Genomic DNA, 24322 nt, shown 5'->3' with positions numbered 1-24322 from the left:
ATGGGTTTTCCACACATCAATGATATATGAAGTGAAAGATTATTTCATCCTCTATCCAGTGATAGCAAAAATAATAAGGAGCGTGCATTTTTTGGGCCAAAACATTCGTTTGAAAAAATGACCACTAACACACATTTTCACACAGCTTCCATTTTGTGGTAAAATTACGCGGACGGACCTGCTGCCCGGGCAATCATAATTGGTGACTCATACTACGTCCGCATTGAGGCGATAAATGCAACACCGCGTCAGCGCAACATTATTGCTATTTCGTTGCTGAGTCGTACAGTCACTTGTCAAGTTGCAAAAGCACCTGTTATCAACCATGGCTGAACAAACTGTCGCCGTTGCCAAGCCCGTCAAGCCCAAGAAGAAGGCTGCGCCCAAGAAGAAGCCATCTCACCCGTCTGCCGGGGAAATGATCCTGGCTGCCTTGGCCAACCTGAAGGACCAGCCCCGCGCCGGAACCTCCCTTCAGGCCATCAAGAAGTACATCCACGCCAACTACACCCTCCCGGCCAACTACGACACCCACATCAAGCGGGGCATCAAGACCCTGGTGGCGCAGAAGAAGTTGGTGCACACCAAGGGCAAGGGGGCCAGCGGCTCCTTCAAGGTGGACAACAAGGCAGCCAAGGCTTCCGCCAGCCAGAAGGCCAAGAAGGAGAAGCAACGCGAGAAGGCAAAGCAGCTGAAGGAGAAGAAGAAGGAGCAGAACAAGGCCAAGAAGGAGAAGGCAGCAGCCAAGAAAGCCGCCAAGAAGAAGACCCCCAAGAAGAAGGCGGCAGCCAAGAAGCCAGCTGCCAAGAAGACCGCCGCCAAGAAGCCAGCTGCCAAGAAGACCGCCGCCAAGAAGCCGGCTGCCAAGAAGCCAGCAGCCAAGAAGCCAGCGGCCAAGAAGCCAGCAGCAAAGAAATCCAAGCCAGCGGCCAAGAAGTCTCCCAAGAAGGGGGCGAAGAAGGGAGCCAAGAAGGCATCAAAGGCCAAGAAGTAAACTGCTGGAAACGACCCAGTTATAAACCCAAACGGCTCTTCTCAGAGCCACCACATATTCAAAAAAGAGATGAGATTTCACGTCTGTTCAGTGTTTGTGTGGTTTTTTTTTAGTACTATAATCATAATTTACTTTAAATATGACGATTTAGATATGGTCATGGTAGGACGGAAAAATATAGACATCGAATGTCGGTAAAGATATTAGACTTTTTCATTCATATACATCAAACCTACCGGTAATTTTCGTGTGCACGTGTTTTCAAATGTTTCCAAAAGTAGTTGAGAAAATATGCATCCAAAAACATTTCCCCACTGGTTTAATAGCGACTATAGTATAGGCCTACAATTATTTTGCAAAACCACCTTGAAATTCCAGAGCACGAGGTCTTCATTAAAAAAAAGGTGCGGGGAGTGAAATAAGAATGATGAAATATTCGTTTACAAGATGAAAGGCACACATTTAGGAATTCTGGAAAAAAACGTACTTAACAAAAAACGCGGGAATTGAGCGGGCTCGTGTTTTCCCGCCCTTTACATAATTTTTTCGAGACGGCGTTTGTCCGTGCATTTTTCATGAGATTTTGTTAATTTCAAAGTTGTAACAATTTTCTAGCATTAAGACGACGTCGTCAACTCTGCAATGACACATCAATAGGGAAAACATGTACATGTATTCTGCCCATGCATGGCTCAAGTTTAACTTTTATAGTACACATTTTGCAGGCATGCAACTTTTTAATACTTAAATCTGCTGATTTCCTCGTTTTTTACTTGTAATTCTGTACAAAGTCTTGTGTGGTTAGGAATTTCCTCGTTTTTTCTTCCTCTAAATTCCCAGTTGCATGCCCGATTTTGAAACAGAGTGACCCACTTATCAGCGCATGTAGAGTGTACATGTACATTTGTGTTTTGATCAGGGCATTTTATCTACATGCAGTGATCACACAGCGCCCTCATTTTCCTTCATACACCCGCCGCTTTTAAAAATGCACAAAATGTATGCAAAGTTTGAAATGTACATGTACATTGCAGATGTACATGTACATGTACATGTACATGTAATGGTCTAAAACAGAATGCGAAATCTAAGTGCCCTGCCAATCCTTGCTGAATATAAGGGCTGTACTATCAAGATTAAATCAAGATTAAAGGTATTATTTTTAGGCCCAAAGGATTCGTATTAAAAACAAATTCAGGTGAGGTGTGGATGACTAGACTTGGGGCACTTAGGTAAAAATTGTCAATAAATCTGATACGAGTTTAATTTCAACATAATAGTCAGGTGCCCCCCCCCCCGAAAAAAACCCAAACAAACAAACAAAAAAATTTGGAAACAATTTTGGAAATTCCTGTGTACTTTGTACATTGATATAAATTATAATAACACACTAAAAGTTGACAATGGAAAGATAGTAAATACAGAAACATACATTAACTCAAAAAACCCACTTTTTTTTTACAACTTTAATGACGGGAAATGCGTAATTAATGTATGCCACATTTTCAGTTACACATTTCAGGGAAGATTTTGAAATATTAAAGGTAATATACAACATTTTGCAAACATAAACAACACAAGACTACCAAATTATTATGAAATACCTTACTTGACCGACAGTTAATAATAGTCTCAAGCATCCTCCATGGCAGCTGGTGTACTGTCATTTTAAAGAAAAGTGGATTTTATAAAAACAAATATCCAACGATGGTTGGCCAACCATCATTGGACAAAAATTGACTTTTTTTCAAATACTGCCCCCAATGTACCAAGTTTAGTGTCCATGTTTTGTTTGCAATCGGTTACGCATCCGGGAATGGGTGCAAGTCAGTTAGTCTGGTTCCCTGACCTGACAATTCCCTACATCTATAAGGTTGCAGACCAGTAAATAAGTTTCCATAGACCCCAACGGTAAATGCCCCGCCCACTTCAGAAATTCAGGAAAAATACTCACAACTCTCCGAGGTGTTCAAGACATACCAGTACATTAAATTAAAGCTTATTTCATCATCTTTCATTTTCTCTTCAATTTTCTGGGTGTAACTAATAACTTTTGGGAGAAAATTCCATCCAAAGATGATCACCCCTAAAGGCAGTCCTGAAGCCCATGGCCATTTTGAAAATGGACGCCTACGCTACATCGCAAAATAGAGCCATTTTCAGACCTTATCATCATCCACATTTCACAGAAAAACGAGCTTGAAGTTCTCTGCACGGCTTCCCCCCGTATTTTGTACAAACCCTCAAGTTCATGGCCCACAATATGCTAAAATACCGAAGAATTTGAGGGCATGCAAATCGTGATTTGGCCGGCGTAAACAATTTTGGACCGATTTACTGGTCTGCACCCATAAATTGCTCTGTTTCATCTGAAGTAGAGTACAAAGGGAACCAGACTACACAAAGAACATTTTTCTTGGTTTTCCAGCATTTATGAACACACAATTTTAAACAGGTCCGTGTTACAATATTTGATATGAAAAGGAAATGTTTTTGTTTCTTAGTTGACCAACATCTATGAACCAAAACTTTAAACTGGTCAGTGTAACAATACAAGGTGACTCGCCCTGTATTTGCTATGAAAAACTAAACCCCAAATCCATTCATTTCTGAAAATTATAGCAAAAGCAAATGTTGCATATTAAAGTACCTTCCCCCAGCAAACAATATCACCCCCCCCCAAAAAAAAAACCCCACTTAGATTAAACCATGCCTGCTGAAGGGTATTACATAATTATAATTATAAAATAAGTTGAAAGTTAATGCCCATTTTTTTCATACCAAATAATCAGAGAACAAATATCATGCATCGTTCAGCTGGAATGTCCAATAAGAAAACTGCTAGCGACATTCCAACACCCAAATCCAAGTGCAAATTTCATGGCAATGCTGAGCATAGCAGAAATTGGCGAAGCAAAAACGGGTTACCAGCCAAACAAAATCATACACGATTTATATTGCATGTGGCTGGTTCCCGGCTGGTCAATTCAATAGGCATTTCCCATGAGGCCCAGAACTCCCAAGATGGCGACCTTTTCATTACTGTCATCTGACTTTTGCTCGTTTGCGCTCCAGATAACGTTTCCTTGCCTCCACCACAGAATCGTCGTCATTCCTCTTACTGATTTTTACTCTTGTCTCTTCCGGCAATTCTGTGATTTTTTTTAAAAAAGGAACAATTCCAACATTAAAGGAAATATACAACATTTGCAAACATTGGAAAACAAAATTACCAAATTTTTACGAAATAGCTTACTAGGATGTTGGTAAATGAAAGTCTAAAGCATCCTGTAAAATTATGGCACCTGGTGTGAAGTCATTTTTTAAGAGAAGTGGTATTTTGTATAAATTTCCAACGGTGGTCGGCCGACCACAGTTGAAAAAGCCTAACTATTTTTCAACTACTGCTCCAAATTTACCATTGTTTTTTCAGTCCAAATTTTGTTTGCTATTGGTTACATGTTCATGAACGGGTGCAGGCCAGCTAGACTGGTTTCCTTGCCTTACAATTTTCCGGCATCTATAAATTGATTCGTTTCATCTTTAGACTTGAATATTTTAGTTTTTCTTGGTTTTTCCAGCATTTTCGAACACAAAACTTCAAACTTGTCAGTGTAACAATATGTGACCCGCTCCACAAAAATGAGTCTGTTGTGGCAAAACTGAAATTTTGAGTTAACTACATTAATAAAATGGGAATGAAATAAGCTTTCATTTGGTATATCATGGGCCTCTCTAGGACATTTGGTTGCACTGTTGTGCCTTTTTAATTCTGTCAAGTTTTTGCAAAGCAAGAAATGTCTCAATGAAGAAAAAAGGGTTTAAAAATTACAAATACACTGTAACTAACCAAGAAAAGCACCAAAACTCATAAATTTGTTAGTCTTTTTCTTACAATATTTAAATTTCTGTGTAAGATATCTGAACTAAAACTATCAAACAACCAAAATAAAACAAAAACAAAAAATCCAAATTTTGAGCAAATTTTCACTGTTTCCATTTAAAAGTGGTAAAAGCTGGAATTCAAGCTATGCGACATCAGACTAATTTTTGCAGAGCGGGTCACATATTTGATCTATTATACTAACCCCTCAAATAGTCACATTTCTGAAAATTACAGCAAAAGCCAATGATGTACATTCCCTTTAAGTTTTCTAATTCGAATTTTTATAAATATTTTACTCAATTAAAAAAAAAAAAATAGTTGTGCTACTGCTCTATAATTGAACACTCTACTACACACTCTATTCATAAGACATCCTGTACCAAACTAAGAGACAAAATGTTATTTCAAATTTTTCACAAAATCTGGCAATTAGTACATCAAATCAAATTTTTCACTAATTAATTCACTAAAACGAAATTCAGGTTCCAATTGCAGAAACATCTCACCTTTAGACTTTTCATCGGTGGAAGTGCGATCTGATTGTTCTGTATTATCGTTCTCAGTTTTGTCCATTGTTTCTGCAATCTTGGGTGCCAGACATCCACTCAAGGCATACACGTCAAGCTCATGTAACCGTGGCAACAGATCCTTAACCCATTCATACTTCACCTGAGTGCAAAATAGAATTGTTGGGAATCACAAAAACAAACAAACAAACATTTATTCATAAGATAAATTAAACCAACTGATTTAAACCAACATGTAATTGACAAAAACGAAATTGAATTTTTCATGCAAAATTGGGTCTGAACCTAATACCGAGTGCAGTGAGTTTTTTTAGAGAGAGAGTTGAAGGTAATATACAACATTTGCAAACATCAAAATACAAAACGACCAAATTATTATGAAAAAAATTACTTGACTGTAAGTGAATAATAATCTCAACCATTCTGGGAAATTATAGCACCTGGTGTGCTGCCACTTCCAGTAAAAAGTTGAATTTCTTTATCAATTTTTTAAGATGGTTGGCCGACTGACGGAAAAAAATCAGACTTTTTTCAAATACTGCTCCAAGTTTTACCAACTTTAGTTACACCACATTTTGTTTGCAATCATGGTTGAATTGCAATTGTTTGCAATTCCCCGACGTCTATAAATTGCTGTTTCGTCTGAGGCAAGATCAGGGAACCAGACTACAAGAACAACATTTTGTTTTCTTGGTTTTTCCAGCATCTATGAACACAAAACTTTAAACAGGTCACTGTAACAATTTTTACTATAAAGTTCTAACCCCCAAATCCATCCAGTTCTGAAAATGACAGCAAAAGCAAATGTACATTATCTTTTAATGCCGAGTTAATGATGGACTTGTTGGGAGTTGTAAAATTGGTTTATTTATGGACAAGTTTGTTTTAGAGAGAGATACCAAACAACTGTTTTGTGTGTTAAACTGTCTGCATGTCTGTAAGACAAAATCTTAACTTAATCTTCATGAATCTGAGTCCCATTGCTTGGTACGAGCTCGAGTTTGAGGCATCTGCAGGCCGCATGTATTAGTAAATTGCAACGTATACAAAACTCTGCAGCTAGGCTTGTCACCAGGATTCGCACACGTGAATCCATCACACCTATTCTCCATGATTTGCACTGGTTGCCGATACGGGCAAGAATAGATATTAAAGTTTTGGTTCTTACATATCAATGTATCCATGGTAGTGCCCCTGTTTATCTTCAAAGTTTAGTTCAGGAGGACAAACCGAAACATCAGAACAATTCAAAACCCGGGTCAAAACATATCTCTTCAATTTGTATAATTGTTGATTTCATGAGAGCGCATAGGGACCTCACGGTGATATGCGCTATATAAGAATGTTTTTTTATTATTATTATTATTAAGACAATGACGCAGGGTTCACCCTTGTCAGACACACTATACAATCTGTTTACGACAGTATGCTCTCTATAAATACTGCCATAACTAACGCTGACTTAAAGAGCCGCACTAGATTAAAAAGTGGATTGTAGATGGGCTTACAACATGCTCATATTCAAATAAGTCATTGATACATCTTGAAAATGTGCAGAAGTGTAAGGCGAAATTGGCATGAGTTTGTTTCTGCATCCAATAGGGGACGCTGAACAATAGAGGACAATAGGGTCCCCAATTCCCGAGAGGTCCCCAATTCCTGAGAGGTCCCCAAGTTGGATTCGTGTACAAAACATACGGGAGGTCTTCCCAAAAAGTACAAACAAAACAAGGACAATTGGGGGTCCCTGATTACAGGCAAATACACACTTGCGGGAGTCTGTGCAGACTTGTGATAAGGGCAACACACGTCATCACAAGTCAATCGTCAGTCATCCAGTCTCAAGTCACATCACAAGCTACTCAAATGAACGGTGATTCCTTTTTTCACTGTTTCATTCCTTGTGCTTGTGATTTGACTTGTGATGGACTGGATTACGCTTCTGAGTGTGTCCCAGGTTCACCTTTTTAATCGAGATTTTTTTTTCTTAATATTTGAGAGGGGTACACTTACAGAGCAGACAGTTCGCATGTAGACTTTGGATGTCCAGACAACCTCATGGTATATGACCCAGTCAAGGTCATCCCGACCAAACAACTGCAGGGAATTAAGTGAATTTATTAGTATCAACTTTTTGAGTGAACAATTAAGAAAAATTGATGAAAGCAAGAATTGAACCTGTGACTTTTAGAAGACCGTACTGGCGCTGTATTAACGGAGCTACCATGTGCTAAAAATAATTTTCTAGTAACAAACTTTTCAATTTGCAAGTTTTGTTTTAAAGAAAAAAAGTACTTTCTTAAATTGTGGGTGTCTGCATCCCTCTGAAGAAGGGCTTTCATATGGCACACAAAACTAGAATTTTGTTAATTTCTGTTTGATGTTTCATTCAAAAGTGAATAGCTTTTATATTGCTAGGAAAAAAGCAATTGAACAAAATCTACTTCGTATTTGGGCTCAAAGTCAAAATAGTGCAGGGAGTGCATCTTTCATTGATCAATCCATTCTAAGCAGTCTGTTGTTTTTTTTTATAACGTTTCTATGGAAATAGGCAACAGTGGCAGAATTCAAACATCTACTTGCTGGATTTAATTGCTGACAACTTTATGGACTTTGTGCAATAGCACCCCCCTACTTTAACAGTTACAAAGAGAAAAAAATGACATACTTGAATGCATCATCCCTGTGGGCCAAGTAGCCATGCAAAAACACTACATGCTTATGTTAATTCAGATGCATACTAGTTTTGCGTACTCCGCGGCATATGCCCGCAAACAGCGCGCCGCACACGCACAGTGTGTTCAACATACTTGCTCTTGCAAGTAGGCCACACAGCTCCTGTACGCCGAGTCCACTGTGAAAACGTTCAAAACCTTCTTGTTATCAAAAAAAGTTGATGACTGGCAAAGAAATGACTGGCAAAGAAATTACCTGGGAGGAGGGATGAATAAAGACCGCCGTGCCGTGTCCTTCCATGGTGCGAAAACCTCGCCCCGAAGTCGACTTCCTGGCAACGTTACAGAAGAGCCCTGCACACAGGGACCGACCCAACAAATCGCCATGGGTGGAGCTCGACGACACTCTCTCCTTGGGAAAATTTGGAGTCTGTATTAAAAGGGGGTAAAAAAACACTTATGTGAATGTAAAAATGAGGTACTTTTTGTGTGGTTGAGGTGGACAAGTTTGAAAAAACAAAATCGAAAAGAGGAGATGGCAAATTTCCCTTTCTGTTATTTTCGACCATATGTACGAATAACTTTAATGGGACTTTTTGCATCAGAGAGTTGTAAATTCTAATCTTGGATTTTCCTTGAAGCTTCAACTTTCCAACTTTGTGTACTCGGAGCTTTCGGAGTACTTGCGAGAATCAAAAATTGTTACCTTGAACTCGAACCCACAACCTTCTTTCTTACTACTGCATAAGAGCCAATGAATTTGCAGTATTTGCTGATGCATTTATTTAAACATCACCAAGTCATCCCTGACTTGCTTCATGGTTTAGTAATTAAGACCTCTGCACTAGTAAGCAGGAGGTGGTGGGTTCGAGTTCCACCAAAGCAAGCTTGTAATTATTTGGTTTCTAAGTCAGCATTGAGTATACAGTGCTTATATATAATTATTTGGTTTCTAAGTCAGCATTGAGTATACAGTGCTTATATATAATTATTTGGTTTTAAGTCAGCATTGAGTATACAGTGCTTATTTGGTTTCTAAGTCAGCATTGAGTATACAGTGCTTATATATAATTATTTGGTTTCTAAGTCAGCATTGAGTATACAGTGCTTATATATAATTACTTGGTTTCTAAGTCAGCATTGAGTATACAGTGCTTATATAAATTTCATCAGGTGAAGCCAAAACCCAATATTCATATTCATATCCACAAACCTTCATGGAATTCTGTTTATAATCTGGTATCATTGCATTGTTACTTTGTACCTTCATTTGTCTGTTCAAGATGCCTTCCAGCTGTTTGTGGATGCTGGCGGCCATCTTGACTGCCCTCAAATGGATGTAGTTCTTTCTGCACCACGATGCGGGAGAGTCACTGTTCAAGTGTTAAGAAAAGGATTAAAAAAAAAAAATTAACTCCCTTCAGATTGTTCTAAGTTTATTATAAATTTATACTTAAAGGGAATATACAACATTTGCAAACATCGAAAAATAAAACTACCAAGTTTTTGCGAAATACCTTAATAGGATGTTGGTAAATGACAGTCTAAAGCATCCTGTAAAATTATGGCACCTGGTATACTGTCATTTTCAAGAAAAGTGGTATTTTTGTATCAATTTCCAACGCTGATCGGCCGATCAGCGTTGGAAACAACTGGCTTTTTTTCAAATACTAGCCCCAATTGACCATTGCACTTGTTTGCAATCGATTACAAACCTATAAACGGGTACGAGCCAGCTAGACTGGTTCCCTGACCTTACAATTCCCCCAAAGTATGTAAACTGCTCTGTTTCTTCTTATATGGAGTCAGGGAACCAGACTATAGGAAAATTATCGTTTTTCTTGGTTTTTATAGCATTTTCGAAACCAAAACCTCCAAAAAGTTAGTGTAACTATATTTGCTTTATATTTCCAACCCCCCAATTCCATCCATTTCTGAAAATTACAGCAAAAGCAAATGATGTATATTCCCTTTAAAGGGAATATACAACATTTGCAAACATCGAAAAATAAAACTACCAAGTTTTTACAAAATACCTTAATAGGATGTTGGTAAATGTCAGTCTAAAGCATCCTGTAAAATTATGGCACCTGGTGTGAAGTCATTTTCAAGAAAATGGTATTTTTGTAAAAATTTTCCAGCGGTGGTCGGCCGACCACCGTTGGGAAAACCTAATTATTTTTCAACTACTGCTCCAAATTTACCATTTATTCAGTCCAAATTTTGTTTGCTATTGGTTACGTGTTCATGAACGGGTGCGGGCCAGCCAGACTGGTACCCTTGCCTTACAATTTTCTGGCATCTGTAAACTGATCCATTTTATAATTAGTGGAGTCAGGGAACCAGACTACTTGAACAGTTTTGTTTTTCTTGGTTTTTCCAGCATTTTTGAACACAAAACTTCAAACATGTCAGTGTAACAATATTTGATCTATTATACTAACCCCTCAAATAGTTCATTTCTGAAAATTACAGCAAAAGCCAATGATGTATATTCCCTTTAATTTATTGTAAAAATTTTCTTTTTAAATGCTGTTGTTTAAACAAAGGTAAAACGGCATGACTTCAGAAAAAGTGCACTAGGACATTACAGTGAAATCATACCCAAAAACGTTTATCCGAAACTGTATTAAAATGCAGTCAGTGCTTTGCCAAATTTTGTTTTTAACTTGCAACCTTTTTGACCTGTTAATCCCAAATGAAAGGACTCCATGATCAAACAAGAGATGGTGCTTTTTTGCCCCTTTAAAGAGCTCAGCAGAAAGACATATCTCACAACTAAATCTATACTCAATCTTCACAAATCTGTAATGTCTTTGCGTAAACGTCAGGCGCCTTCAGCAATGCTTTCAAGAGATCTTCCAAGTAGTCTTCGGCAAAAAAAAAAAATCTGTCTCTGGTTAGCGCGCACGTCGATTTGGATCATGCGCATCAATTTTTTTTTCAACAGCGCCCTCTTTTGCCGCACCACCTCAAATTTTTTGTGGGCAGCTCGACTCCAAATGATGGAGGGCAGCAAGGCAAATGATGGAGGACACCAAGGTATATGAGGACACAAAAAGCAAATTGTATTCACCTGGTCTGTACAATCCAAGCTTGAAAAAAAAAAACCTGCATCGCCACATCAATTCTGGAAATTTGGTCTGACCAGAGACTGACAATTTTTGTTGGGGGGGGGGGCCTTGTCACAACTCTCCCTTTGTTAACTGTTGAGGGGTACTTGCGCGTGAGTATAACATCCAATTTAAATGATACGTATTAAAAAGTCGTGGTCAAACTGACTTTGACTCGGCGAACCCCACACCGACCTGTCTGTGTAGTTTCTGTATACAGCCAGCAGGGTAGCAAAGTCATTGCTGCTTCCCGCCGTCTCTGCAAGCACTGCGTGGGCCTTAGCCGCTTCCTTCTGTTTGGCTGCGTCTCCTGTCCACACAAAAAAAAATCAAAATAAATTTCTCAACTAATCAATTTTGGTAACCTTCAATGGATTTTTTTGGTTAGGGAGATGTAAATTTCAATATTTGGTTGTTGCACTTATAAGCTTAAAATCTTATAAGCAGTGCGGTTAAATTCCAACTGACATGACTCCTGATAACTTGGTTATCGGGTAATCAACCCATTAGCCTCTGGCCAAAAAGTCACCCTGCCTATTACTTCCTGTACAGCCGAAACAGCCAAGCACACCATGGTTTTGTAAAATTTTTAGTGAATAAATACAATGCGAGTCACAATGTTGCACTGGCGCTAATGGGTTAAGAAGTCTCAAGTGGATATTACTGGTTGTGCATCCAAGTCCCACCTGAACAAGCTTGCTAGTTTTTTTCTCAAACTCCATGTAAATACTGACCCCGACTAATGACGGACAGTCACTTGTGAAATAATTAGACTTGTTTGAGCCTCATGGTGGCCCAAAAAAAGTCAAACCTTCTTGGATAATAATAATAATAATAACTGTATTTATATAGCGCTTTTTGCCAGAGGATACAAAGCGCTGGGGGAGAATGCAACCAAAGCCAGGTATAAATGAAGTATATGAACATATTATGAGACCCATTATGAAGCACCTTTTTGCTAGGTGCTGCGGCGCATATTGCTGCCACTACCAGAAACACCAGGGCAAACCCCTCCTCTTAGCGACAAGTGTTACTGGGTTCTTTAACGTGCATTACACAACACACGGTACCTACGGCTTAACGTCCCATCCGAAGGACGAAGCAATAATGGTAAAGTGCCTTGCTCAAGAGCACAAGCACCATGTTCCCACGGTCAGGATTCGAACCCGTGTACCACGGCACACAAGTCGAACACCGTAACCATTGGACCATAGCGCCCCAAGGATGACTACTTTGACCCTTTTAGACCAAATTGAGTTGGCACTAGATCTGTGAATGCGGCGTTGTAAAAAACGCCACGCTCCGTCCTCGCGAAAAAACACTCAAATTTATCACGCGGCATGTCATGCCACCAGTATTTTTGCCACAAGTACTTACTTATGAAGCTTTCTGTGAATTCACGCGAGTGTAGGATTTTGATTTGCCAAGAAATTTGTGGGGAAAATGACCTCAATACGACAACAAACGTATGAGCTGAACTGTTGATTTCCTGAGGTCACGCACGGTACGCTTGTACTCCGAGCGGGTGCGAAATGCGGGTGCGAAATGGTAGGAGCAGTCCGGGTCCGGGTACCCATACAATCTTGTGCGTTTCTACGAAACTCTGGAGTGTGGCTATGTATATAGCCATGTTCACGGGTCTAGTCTGGTACCTGCTTGAGTAGGCTTGCCTAGTCTAGTTTCCTTTGATTTCAACTTCTGCGCAAATGTTGAATTTGGACAGATTGAGGTTGAATACCTGGCCTTATGAAGACATTCTCCACAGACAACATGGCGGCTATTGGTAGCATCAACTCCTGACACTTGAGGGCGCCAGAGTAGATCACGGCTCTGGCTAGGCCTGGCGGGAGAGGATACTCAACCATCAGCCGCCCTAAGGAAGTGATACGACCGTCTCTGTCATGTAAAACACAGTATACAAAAAATTATTGAATGGTCAATGACATGAATTTTACACTGGAACATCATTTTGAAAATGTCAATTTCTCTAAAAACTATGAAACATCTTTTACTGGTTAAATGTTTTTCAGGTTTTAAACATTTAAATTATTTGATGCTTAGTCCCGACAACAGAGGGGGCTGTTGTTGTGATGTCAATTTAAGGCGCACACTCTTGAGTTCAGGCATTTTCTGTTCACATTGTGAACTCAAACATTTGCTCAGTCTTGCAACTTAAGGTGCGGAAGCTACAATCCTGGCCAAAACGGTTGGGACACTTCCTGAGCCTGCCACGGTCACCCACTCCCCCGCTCCCCCGCTCCCCCGGTCAATGTTGTTCTCTCCAGCTGATGGAGCACACACCGCACAATGAGAGACAACATTGAGTGGGGGCCGGGGGATTGGGGGCCCAGCGAGATTTGGCCAGGATTGTAGCTGCAAAACTCAAGTTTCTGCCACGAATGACAGCACAGTTCTGATACTGAATATGGCAATTTGCATTAGCATAAAAACCAAAAAGGCAGTTAAATGAATATAAAGGCGCAACTCAAGAGGCTGCATTATAAAACTCATATTTCATGGGACCTTTAACCAAGCATGGGTAAATTTTACGGAGGTGCTCAATCACAATAGGTGCACGTCACTGAGGAACATAGACCTGTTCACAGCGAGGGCGCTCTTTGCAGGGAGTCTATTACAATTATTAGCTACACCACCAACTTTACCATTATCATTGTCAAAACTTAGGAGGAAAAAAAGCATAAAACCTGGAACTCACTTGTCAATGGCACCAAAGTAGTACAGTTGTCTAAGTGCTTCTAACAGCATTCTCTCTCCCGGGGTATCAACGTATGGGAACCTGATGGTTTGCAGAACAAAATGAAAGTTAACTGAAAAAGGACAAGTCCACCAAAAGTTAATTACAAGTTCATCGCAGATCAATGTATGAGTAAGGTGACAAGTATTAAGGGATGAACAATGACAAAGGAATGTCTTTATCAGAGTTCATTGAGATAGAATGACTTAATTTCACTCCATGTTCAAACAAAAAAAGGGATTTTTGTTAAAATAACCTGATTTTTTTGGTTTATCACAAAACCCAAACTGCAATTTAGCCAGTTATGAAGAGACACTCGTGAAGAAGTCAATCTGTCGACAAATGCTGTAATATAATTCGCAAAGATAGTACACCACAGCCTGGGTTCAATGGGCAAATACAGGAACTGTTTACCAGATCTGTCTACAGGTTCACAAACATGGCCTAAGTAGGAAAACCCCCCTAGTGTGGGACCTTGTTGCACAGAGCAATCAACACCAGTGCATACTCTACCAATTCTGAGACAATGGGAGCCAGTCCTATTGAACAATGCCAATATGTATTCTGAGGTGGTTTAGCCATGGGATTTCTGACCTGATGGATCTTGTTACACTTGGCAAACTTCTTATTTAGGCCAAAAAAAAAAATAAGTCGGTCTCTGGTCAGCGCGCACGTCGATTTTAATCATGCGCGTCGATCTTTTTTTTTTCCTAAATGTTCCGCGGTGGCTCCAACAGCGCCCTCTATTTCCGCACCTCCTCAATTTTTTTTACAAAAGAGCACCAAGGAATGGGAAATTGCACCAAAGCAAATGATCGAAAGCACCAAGGCAAATTATGGAGGACACCAATGTACATGAGGACACCAACAAAGCAAAATAGTACCCCACCTTGTTTGTACAATCCAAGCTTGAAGAAAGAAAAAAAAAAGCAAAAAAAAAAAAAAAAAGCCGCGTGGCCGCGTCAATTCTGGAACTTTGGTCTGACCAGAGACCGAATATTTTTTTTTTTGGCCTTACAATGGAGGGTTAGGATTAAGAACATAAATGTCCATATTACTACAACAGAAGCAATAAATAATGTCAACCTACTCGAGTATGTTGTGGATTCCCATACATTTTAGGTTCAGCACAACGCTGGTCAAACTGGTGCGCTGGATCTCAGGCGTCATATCCTCCGACATAGCATTCTCGTAAAAACCCCTGCAATTAACCATCAGATTTTTTAATAAATATATTACTACACACTATACATATTTATAAGTTAACAACACTTCTATCATTTGTGGAAGTTCCAACACACCAGGGAAATACAAATAGCTATAGTGCATACACGGTGCACCTACTATTGCCCAACCATTTGGTAGTATCAGATTAAAGTCCTTTTTATATAAGCCAAAAAAAAAAGTCTCCGGTTTCTGGTATGTGCGCCCGTCGCCGTAGCCATGCGCGTCGGCAAAATGAAAAAGTTTTTTTCTTCAATGAAAGACGATGTCTCAAAACCACCAAACTCACTGGTTTGACTGGAATCCTGCTGCTGCACAATTTTAACGTGCTTTTAGATGGGGTTATGATCAAGAATAAGCTTTATGTGGCCTCTCTGGACTCCCATATATTTGCACTAAGTTTAGTTGGGCACCATTTGCAGTCATCAGCCGACACTTGAAGCAAAGAAAAACAGGTAAAAAAACAAAAGCTGCGTCGTCGCACCACTTTTTGGGCAAGTTCCATACCAGAAACTGTTTTTTTTTTGGGGGGGGGGGGCCTAATATACGATTGGCAGATAAAGAACCAATACAGCAAAAGGCAGTTTTGTGGACCAAAATAATGTGACCCTCCCCAACAAAAAGAGTCACAAATCGCCAGAGCTACTTTTGAGCAATTGGCCTTTTCACAGAATCTTACACAATGGAAATCAATGGAAACAGCAAACTTTTCACTTTAAAAACTGTGAGATATTATACAAATATAACATGGTTTGAGGGTGGATAGTCAATATTAGCATCCCGGGTACTGGAAGTCAGGCAAAGCCAAGGGAAATAGTTTGACAACTTCCAATGCTGAGGGGGGGGGGGGGGGGGGGGGGGGGGGGCTAATATCACCTATCCACCCGAAGTAAAGCATACTATATTTGTTATACTATACCTCATACATATTCAGTTGCCATTACAATTTCGGGCATAAAATCTTTGGAGAAAGTTGTCCAGCTCAACAGAAGAATATTGCTCAACCTCAGAAAAGTTAAGTTCTTTTGCAATAAAATAACTTCAAAGAGTTGTGGACGACTTGTTTAGTAGAGGAGGCATCTTTATTGTCTACAATATTTTTCAGTGAGGCATCGTTGCGGAGCTTGGGAAAACGCTGGTTAACATTTACATGAGCTGCTATCTTTTCATGAGTAGCTAGGGCGATGTTGCGCGTGTGTGTGCTACACCCGTGCGACAGTTCCACGTTTGATTGGTAAATTGAATGCGTAGTGGACTATCGCACAGGTAACCCGTATGACAGTTTACTACGCACGCAAAGTTACCCCGTGCGTGAATAATTGCATGCGTGCTTTGTAAACAGCCAAAATAGCGGCTGACACGTGACGGTGAATGGACCACTAAGAATTCAGCTCTTGATCATGAATATTTATGAGGTATAGTAAATCAACATGAAGCGCAACGTTTGTGCCTTTTTCTGCATGTGAAAAATAATAATCCCTTCTATGGATGGGCGGTGTCCTCGGGCAAGCCACTTTACAACATTCTCCACATTTTACCACATTCTCAGATCTTACTTGGTGTATATTCTGTAGCACTTGCCTGGCGCTGTTCTGCCAGCTCGACCTGATCTTTGTATTGCCTCCGATCTGAATACAAAAAAATTGATTAAACTGTCACGACACCACAATACTTACAAGGTGATGATTTATGGGGGAATAACTGCTTTCATCAACTGATCAACTAAGCCCCGACAGCCCGACTTCCATAAACAACTGATGAACACAACAAAAAGCCACTTTATAAAATAGCAGTATTTCTTTGATGTCATTAAGTAATTTATGAATGTCTTCATCATACCCACGCCTCCGTCATAAAGACTGAATACCAGAATTATCAAACTTACCTTGAGATGGGGACAATCTGAAGAGCGTCCAGCCCTGTCCGAGGATTGAAAGACAACTGCTTGACAAAACCGCTGTCCACAACATATCTGCCAAATCATAAAAAAAGCAAAAATGTGACTGTACAACAAACTGCATTTAAATTTCTGTCAAATGAAACAGACATGAAATAGCAGTATAACATTACTGTACAGCAAACTGCATGTGCATCCAATACATGTAGACATCAAATAGTTAAACCTGACCGAATATCAGTTTAGCATGACTGATTCTTACTTGATGCCGTCAATTGTCAATGACGTCCCTGCAATGTTGGTAGCAACCACGCACTTCCTAACGCCGGGCTCCGGGGGAAGAAAGATCCGCCTCTGCGCATCTAGATGGAAAAAAATGACACGAGGATGACGTACACATCATAGTGTGAATTCTACACAAAGTATCACTTCTGTAAACGTCTGTACCAGTCACATGTGACTTATAGTTTTAGACGAGGAATGAAAGTGGAGGGGTTAGAACTACTTAAAAATCAGGAAACTAGATGTTTGAAAAATTATGGAGATTTTCAGAATTTTAACTGGTACGTAAGACGTCTGCACTAGTAACTATTATAACACAACCTTGCTGGTCACTAATATTGGCTAGTGCATGAAATTTGCGTCAGTGTGAACTAGACATGGGTCAAGACATCGAGCGCGCGTAATTTCGGGCACCATACTAAACATTTTTGACTGGTTACAGCGCCCTCTCAAAAACTCAAACTCAAAAACTGAATCTAGGGAACTAAAAACGTTCCTGTAATTGTTGAATTGCTCACAGTTGAATTGCTTGTGAGTTAATTGTTGAATGAACGAGTCCACTTACAAAACCCTGAAAAGTTTCTTTTCTTATTTTATATTTTGGACAGAGGTGCGTTATAAAACACATATTTCCCGAGGCCGAAATAGGACCCACTTCTGGGGCCAATTTCACGGCGCTGCTAAGCACAAAAATTTGCTTAACATAAAAAAAGTCTGGCTTATAAAAGCAGGTTACCAGCCAAAACTCCATGTGATGTTTATTGCTCGTGATTAGTATTCAGCTGTTGTTTGCTTAGCATGAAAATTACATGGAGTTTTGGCTGGTAACCTGCTTTTATAAGCCAGACTTTTTTGTGTTAAGCAAATTTTTGTGCTTAGCAGCACCTTGAAATTGGCCCCTGGTCACTCACAGTCCCTAGACGTGCACTAGTTACCTCATTACCAGTTTATATTTGTATAAAAGGTAATGGGTTCAAGTCCCACCATAGTAGTTTAGTAAGCATGTTTGTTTGTTTTTAACTTACCAGTTGCCATGGATCCATACACAGGCAAAACCATGAGGGCTTCAACTGCTGGGTCCCTGACGTCGTGGCGATAATCGATCTTCTCTGATTTCTCAAAGATGGTGTCGCAGGCTTTCTCGATCTCCGCCTGGCCGGTCAAAAAGACCAAGATGTCGCCTGTCTTCTGCTCCAAGTGGATGTCCAGAACCGTGTCAACAACCTGCGAATGAACATTAGCAGGACTAACCTTGTAGAGATGTGCGGAATATACTCAATATTAGATATATTCAATCAACCACCACATATTCGAATAGCACTCTATTTGATTCACATATTTGAAAAATATGAGGGGTCTTGAGAAGATGAAGACAAACACCACACTGTCATTGTAATATTTTAAGTTGCGTAGTTTTATGGTTTTCAAATGCTACATTTTGGTCAACAGTCACTTAACAGTTTATACGCACGACTCCTGGAATATTAGCTCTTACTGCATCTTTAAAATCTTTCAAAGATCAGCCAGCTAGCTGCCTTGACATTCACTGACACATAAATGATATTCATTGTCCATTTTTGACAGGCGTACCCTCAGACCGATATTAAGTTAAGACAAGTTTAGTCGCATTGCTAAGGAAATGTTGGACGCGTCTTAAGTTTGGTGAAATCAATCCTAGGACGAGTCGCGAGTTAAGACGAGTAACCCTTCCTAAGAGGCGTCTTAGCATTTCATAAAATCGGCCCCAGGCGACTTTTCCTGGACTCGGGAAAAGTAACCAAGTAGAATATTTTCTGGGCTGCTTGCACCGGACTTTTGGGATACATGGGCCAAAAACCCTTGTGCTGAACTTTGTTACTTTATTTAGTAGTCATACAGCAGCTTTCAGCCTCAAATATTGATAACTTTCCAGAGTTGTAATGACTCGACTCGAGTCCGACTCAAGTCACAAATTTTGGTGACTTGACTCGACTCGAGTCCCTCATCAGAATGACTTGACTCAACTCGAGGAAGGCTAATAAGACTCGAGTCCCAAAAATAAAAGCAAAACTTTGCGAAAAATATTTGCAATGACTTACGCCGGTGCAGGTTTTTGTTCACGTCACGTTAGAATGTTCGCGAAAAATGTATACGTATACATACATTAGTTGAATTGCGATCACCTGGCACCCCGTTTTTATTTTCATTGAGAGTCAAATGTGGTGTCACCACATGTAGTAGCCAGAATGTAAATTTAAAAAAGCCCAAAAACAACTTTCTCTCTTGTGTTTATTTATTGTATAGTGTTCAAATATTTGTGACTCGAATTGACTCGAGCTAAATACTTGACTCGACTCAACTCGACTCGACTCGACTACACACTGTGACTCGACTCGACCCAACCTTCTTGACCTAATGACTCAACTCAACTCGAGTCACTTCTTTTTTCGACTCGACTCGACTCCAGTCACAAAAATCAGTGACTCGTTACAACTCTACAACTTCCATGAAAGAAAAATTGAATACCTTGGTGACATAATTGACAGTCAGATCTCTCCTCAGGTCGCTCTCCTCGATCATATCGCAGTAGAGGTTCTTGACCGGGTGCAGCCTGCCGGGAATCTCGAAGACCGGACAGCCGCCCAGAAAGTCAGAGAATTTGCCCTGGTCAAGGGTCGCCGACATGACGATGACCTTTAATGGGTGTCGCCTCCTTTTGGAGGATGGAGTTTGGGAACTGAGGAAGAGTTGCTTGACTAAACCAAATAGGATGTCCTGTTGACATATCACAGTAAAATAAATAAATAAATACAGGGGAGGTTTGTTCTTCACAAATATAGTGTAACTTTACATTTCCAGGTTACAAGTTTTCCACGGCTCAAGCAGACTAGCCACACCATCTAATTCAATGCAAGATACTTCACAAATAAACAAATACTTAATTTTAAATACAATTAAAGCATTAAGTAAAACAAATCCCCTCGGGCATTGAAACAATCGTAATAAATTTATAAAAACCAAGCTTTCCATTAACCCTAACTCCCTGGGCATTTTTGCAGAGATATAGCCTCAATCCTGCAAAATACTCCGTTCTTTCTTGCATGTGGTCCTTGGAGGGGTGACCACTGCCTCAATCCTGCAAAATCCTCCAGCAATCACAGTCAATATATTGAGTATGAGTATACACTCACATGTGCAGAGCCACATGAGGAACGTCTGATATATCCTAGCATGCAAATTTTATGTGGCCCCAAGTGCCAGCAAATCAGAGTCGACTTAAGAAATTATGACACTGTTTTAATCAGAAATGTGGACCAAACTGTTGATTTTTTAAATACGACAAAAGGTTACGGAATACCCGATAGAAGGTGCCCGCTGAATGGTCAGAATCTGGAGATCAATACGCAGTCTTGATTTACATAATTAATCGCCGAATCTGCTCGCATATCATAGACACTTGCTGTGCAAAACCGGAAGGAGATATTCCATAGACTAGTGCGGACAAGACCAAAATGATAAAATGTTGACAATTTTTTTTACCGTATCTAAGCTTCGTTCATGAGCCTCGTCCAGTACGATGACGCTGTATCGACTCAGCTCCTTGTCTTCAAGAAACTCCCTGAGCAGGCATCCATCTGTCATATACTTGATAGCAGTGTCTAGAAATTCATAGAATTATCAAGTTTCTTTCAGATCAAATTGATGTCAAGATACTGCAACATTTTTTTAGTGCAGTACTCGCAATTGTTTGCACGAGATTGAATGTACAACAAATCTGAAAGCGTATGACAAACACATTTTATAAAGTAGCGTGTAATTTTACTTAAGAAGGGTCACGATGTTTAACTTTTCATATCAAGCATCCTTAACTCTAACTCCCTAGGCATTTTTGCTAGGATGTAACCTCAATCCTGCAAAATCCTCCAACTGCCTCCATGTAAAAATAACAGACAGCCTCAATCCAGCAAAAAACCTCTGTTATTGCTTGAATGTGGTCCTTGCAAGGGTGACCACTGCCTCAATCCTGCAAAATCCTTCAGCAACCACTGTCAATATGTTGAATGGCATATCCTGAAGCAGTGCAGAGGATTTCTAGTATTATCTAGCCTAGTTTAAATTTATGCACGGCTGAACATTAATAATACAAGGTCCGTCCTAAGACCTTGATACAGTGCTTCCTCCAAACTCAGCCACACACTTTTGCCATAAAGTCTCAATCCTGCAAAATCCTTCATTTTGCAAAAGAGGATTATGGAGGTTTTGGGATGGTTAGGGTTATGAAAATGCTAAATGTTTGAAAAAATTCTAACATAAGGAAAGCCTGGCAGTACAAATTTTAACTGTACAGGTTATTTTAACCGCCCTGCATCCTTCAAAATCCTCTTTGCCAAAGTGGAGGAATTTGGAGGATTGAGGTTACATGGCAAAAATGTGTTAATTTCATAGGATGCACTTTGTCAAGGTTTTGGGCCAGACCTTGTGTTGTTTTTGCTCAGCCATGCATAAATATAGGCCTGGATTATGCTTGAAATCCTCTGTACTGCTCCAGGATGTCACTGGCCAAGCCTCACCATATTGACACTCACTGCCGCAGGATTTTGCAGGATTCAGGCAGTGGTCACCCCTCCACCAATTCAAGAAATAATGGAGGAATTTGCAGGATTGAGGCTATTTTTCCATGAGGCCAATTGGAGGATTTTGCAGGATTGAGACTACATCCTTGCAAAAAGGCCTAGGGAGTTGTTAAATTAAACTCTCCATATCCTCCAAAGTCTGATACGCTCTGACACTGTCTCAAATCTGGGATGGGAGGTTCAAAGTTTCTAAAAGAATGTGCAGTTTAATGTACAGTGTTTGATTTCTTTCAAGAATTTGGGAAACCTTCAGGCCAAAAACAAAAAGACAAGAAAGGAGAGAGAGAGATAGAGAAAAGGAAAAGCCAAGAGATATTGGGATAACATTGAAAGGAGTAAAGGTCAATGTCATCAATGTCGATGGATGCAGAAGCCTGTCAGAAATGAATCACCTGTGGATGTGCGATCGTCAAAACGCACCTGATAGCCCACTGTGTGTCCCAGGGTGCACTGCATTTCATCTGCCACCCTGGATGCCACCGAGATGGCCGCCACACGTCTGGGCTGAGTAACGCCCACCAGCCCATGTTTGCCGTAGCCTGTGAAAAAAAAAAAATTCAGTAACTTGTGAAGTGAAGCTCAAATAAGGTTGGCAGAAAAATCAGAGCTGCAAATGCTTCCAAGAAATTTGAAGTAATAAAAAACACGATGTACAAAGGGTAGGCCTAAAACTACATATTTTGGTTTATTAAATTAAGGGAATAAGCGTGTGCTTGGGAGGTGTTAAACACTATGTTTAAGACCGGTTGGAGTCTGGAATGCTGATAATACCCAAGGCGAAGCCGAGAGTGATTATCAGCACGCCGCCGCCCGATCATATGCGCAGCCCGATCATATGCGTCACATGAAGCAGACAGGTAGCTCGGAGGGCTCCAATAATCTGGCACGCAAGTGACCCTGGGTACTTGTCCAGTTAACGTTAAAATCTAATTTCTACACGTCCATATGGGTCTTCATTGACGGCAAATTTCGTCGAAATGACACATCCTGAACACGCGGGAAGGCAAATTTAGATTTCTAGGTGAGTACTCAACATGCATACGAAATTTTGTATGGCGGATCGATTTCGCCAGGTTCGAAATGAAACAACAACGCCACATTCACGGGTCTATATTCAGTCATGTCAGTTGAATGACAATGATAGTCTGGTTCCAACAGCCAAGGATAATGACGATGAATACCAGTATTGGGTCAGGGAACCAGATGGTTGATATGGATTCGCAAAGGTGTTTTTGCAATGCCATAATGATAGCGTTTCAAAATTGCGTTACAGCTGCCGTAACAATAGCCACTGCGAAAATTAGAAAAATTAAATGAAAAGTACCGCCACAATTTAATGCCTATAAAAATATATTAAATTAAGGCAGTGTATATTTTGCCGGAGACGGCAAACATTTAGTAAACGTTAGTTTGCCGGCACAGTTACTGTTTTTTTGTACTTAAACATTTTCCGGTGACAAGTTTTAGTCTGGCATGTCTGGCTCCATGCCAAACACTGCCAAAATTATCGTTGTTACCTCGTATTCACAAGATGGGATTCAGACCATTTTATAATTTCGGACTTTATTTCCCTTTTAAAAAAAATCCTCCAGAGCCACAAATCTGAAAAAGAAAATGTAATACTCTGCAAAAAATGTTTGAGACATGTTGTTAAAATAATAATAAAAGAAAAATATTCTTATTTATTTGGGGATGAGAAAAAAAACCTTAAAAATGTGGTGCGGTCGGAATCGAACCCGAGTCATCCCGCTTACTCGAGCCTTTGCTTAACCATTACACCAAACGTGCTACACAACTTTTGGTGGGAATTTAATACATCTTATAATTCAGCCCTATTTTAAAGAGTACAGCGCCCTCTGTTGATATGGATTGCCGCCGGCAAACCTTTAGTAATCGTTAGTTTGCCGTCATTACCTCCGGCAAAATATCCACTATCTTTAAATTAAACTAGGATAATCTGATTTATTCAAAAATAAAATACAAATATTCATCATCATTGTAAAAAATACTATCTGAAGTATTTTGCATGTAATAAACATCGCTGGTGTGATAACTCGAAATTTTGAAAAAGAGTGAATGTCGCGTCCGCTCCGTAGGCCCTATGTCCGGAAATTGGGCATTCAAGCCCGACAGCATAAAGCGACTTAAAATAAGAATACGAAAAGCCAACCTGCTTCATAAAGGAACTGAGCAAGTTGTGTTGACTTTCCGCTTCCAGTTTCACCAACAATCACAAGTGATTGTGAATTCTGTATGGCCTTGAGAATGTCTTTTTTGTACTTGTGAATTGGAAGCGAAACATTACTCATGGAGGTCGCCATCTTGAAAATGACCTAAACGTAGGGACCAGACTAGT

The 24322-nt window shown here is 40.0% G+C and overlaps 2 protein-coding genes across 3 annotated transcripts; one reads left to right on the top strand and one right to left on the bottom strand.

Annotated features, from left to right (window-relative positions):
• The first annotated feature begins 270 nt into the window (after positions 1-270).
• Positions 271-1748, top strand: LOC119735557 (late histone H1-like). The gene has a single exon (XM_038209295.1). The coding sequence runs from the start codon at positions 326-328 to the stop codon at positions 992-994; it is 669 nt and encodes a 222-aa protein (XP_038065223.1). The 5' UTR covers positions 271-325; the 3' UTR covers positions 995-1748.
• Positions 1749-2746: 998 nt separating this feature from the next.
• Positions 2747-24318, bottom strand: LOC119735555 (probable ATP-dependent RNA helicase DHX40). Of its 2 annotated transcripts, XM_038209291.1 has the most exons (17): positions 24137-24318; positions 22359-22505; positions 20873-20991; positions 19859-20107; positions 18379-18577; positions 17334-17433; positions 17060-17146; positions 16731-16802; positions 15041-15151; positions 13912-13992; positions 12934-13091; positions 11391-11505; positions 9347-9455; positions 8339-8512; positions 7421-7504; positions 5387-5549; positions 2747-4146 (listed from the first exon to the last, which is right to left on the bottom strand). In XM_038209291.1, the coding sequence occupies exons 1-17, from the start codon at positions 24285-24287 to the stop codon at positions 4040-4042; spliced, it is 2226 nt and encodes a 741-aa protein (XP_038065219.1). In that variant the 5' UTR covers positions 24288-24318; the 3' UTR covers positions 2747-4039. The 2 variants fall into 2 exon arrangements, with proteins under 2 accessions (XP_038065219.1, XP_038065220.1); XM_038209292.1 differs by lacking the exon at positions 24137-24318 and having other exon boundaries at positions 22387-22476.
• Between the last annotated feature and the right edge of the window lie 4 nt (positions 24319-24322).

The sequence above is a fragment of the Patiria miniata genome, unplaced genomic scaffold (genome assembly GCF_015706575.1).
Source record: "Patiria miniata isolate m_02_andy unplaced genomic scaffold, ASM1570657v1 HiC_scaffold_29, whole genome shotgun sequence".
NCBI classification, from domain to species: Eukaryota; Metazoa; Echinodermata; class Asteroidea; order Valvatida; family Asterinidae; genus Patiria; species Patiria miniata.
Note: the sequence above shows the minus strand (reverse complement) of the source record. Positions and strands in the feature narration are given on the sequence as shown.

Bases quoted from the DNA above. Each gene is read 5' to 3' on its own strand.
- LOC119735557 (XM_038209295.1), top strand. From the start codon at position 326: ATGGCTGAACAAACTGTCGCCGTTGCCAAGCCCGTCAAGCCCAAGAAG.
- LOC119735555 (XM_038209291.1), bottom strand. From the start codon at position 24,287: ATGGCGACCTCCATGAGTAATGTTTCGCTTCCAATTCACAAGTACAAA. The intron at 20,992-22,358 runs GTGATTCATTTC...ATGAATTTCTAG, and splicing joins TGACGATCGCACATCCACAG to ACACTGCTATCAAGTATATG. The intron at 17,147-17,333 runs GTAAGAATCAGT...ATGATTTGGCAG, and splicing joins TTGACAATTGACGGCATCAA to ATATGTTGTGGACAGCGGTT.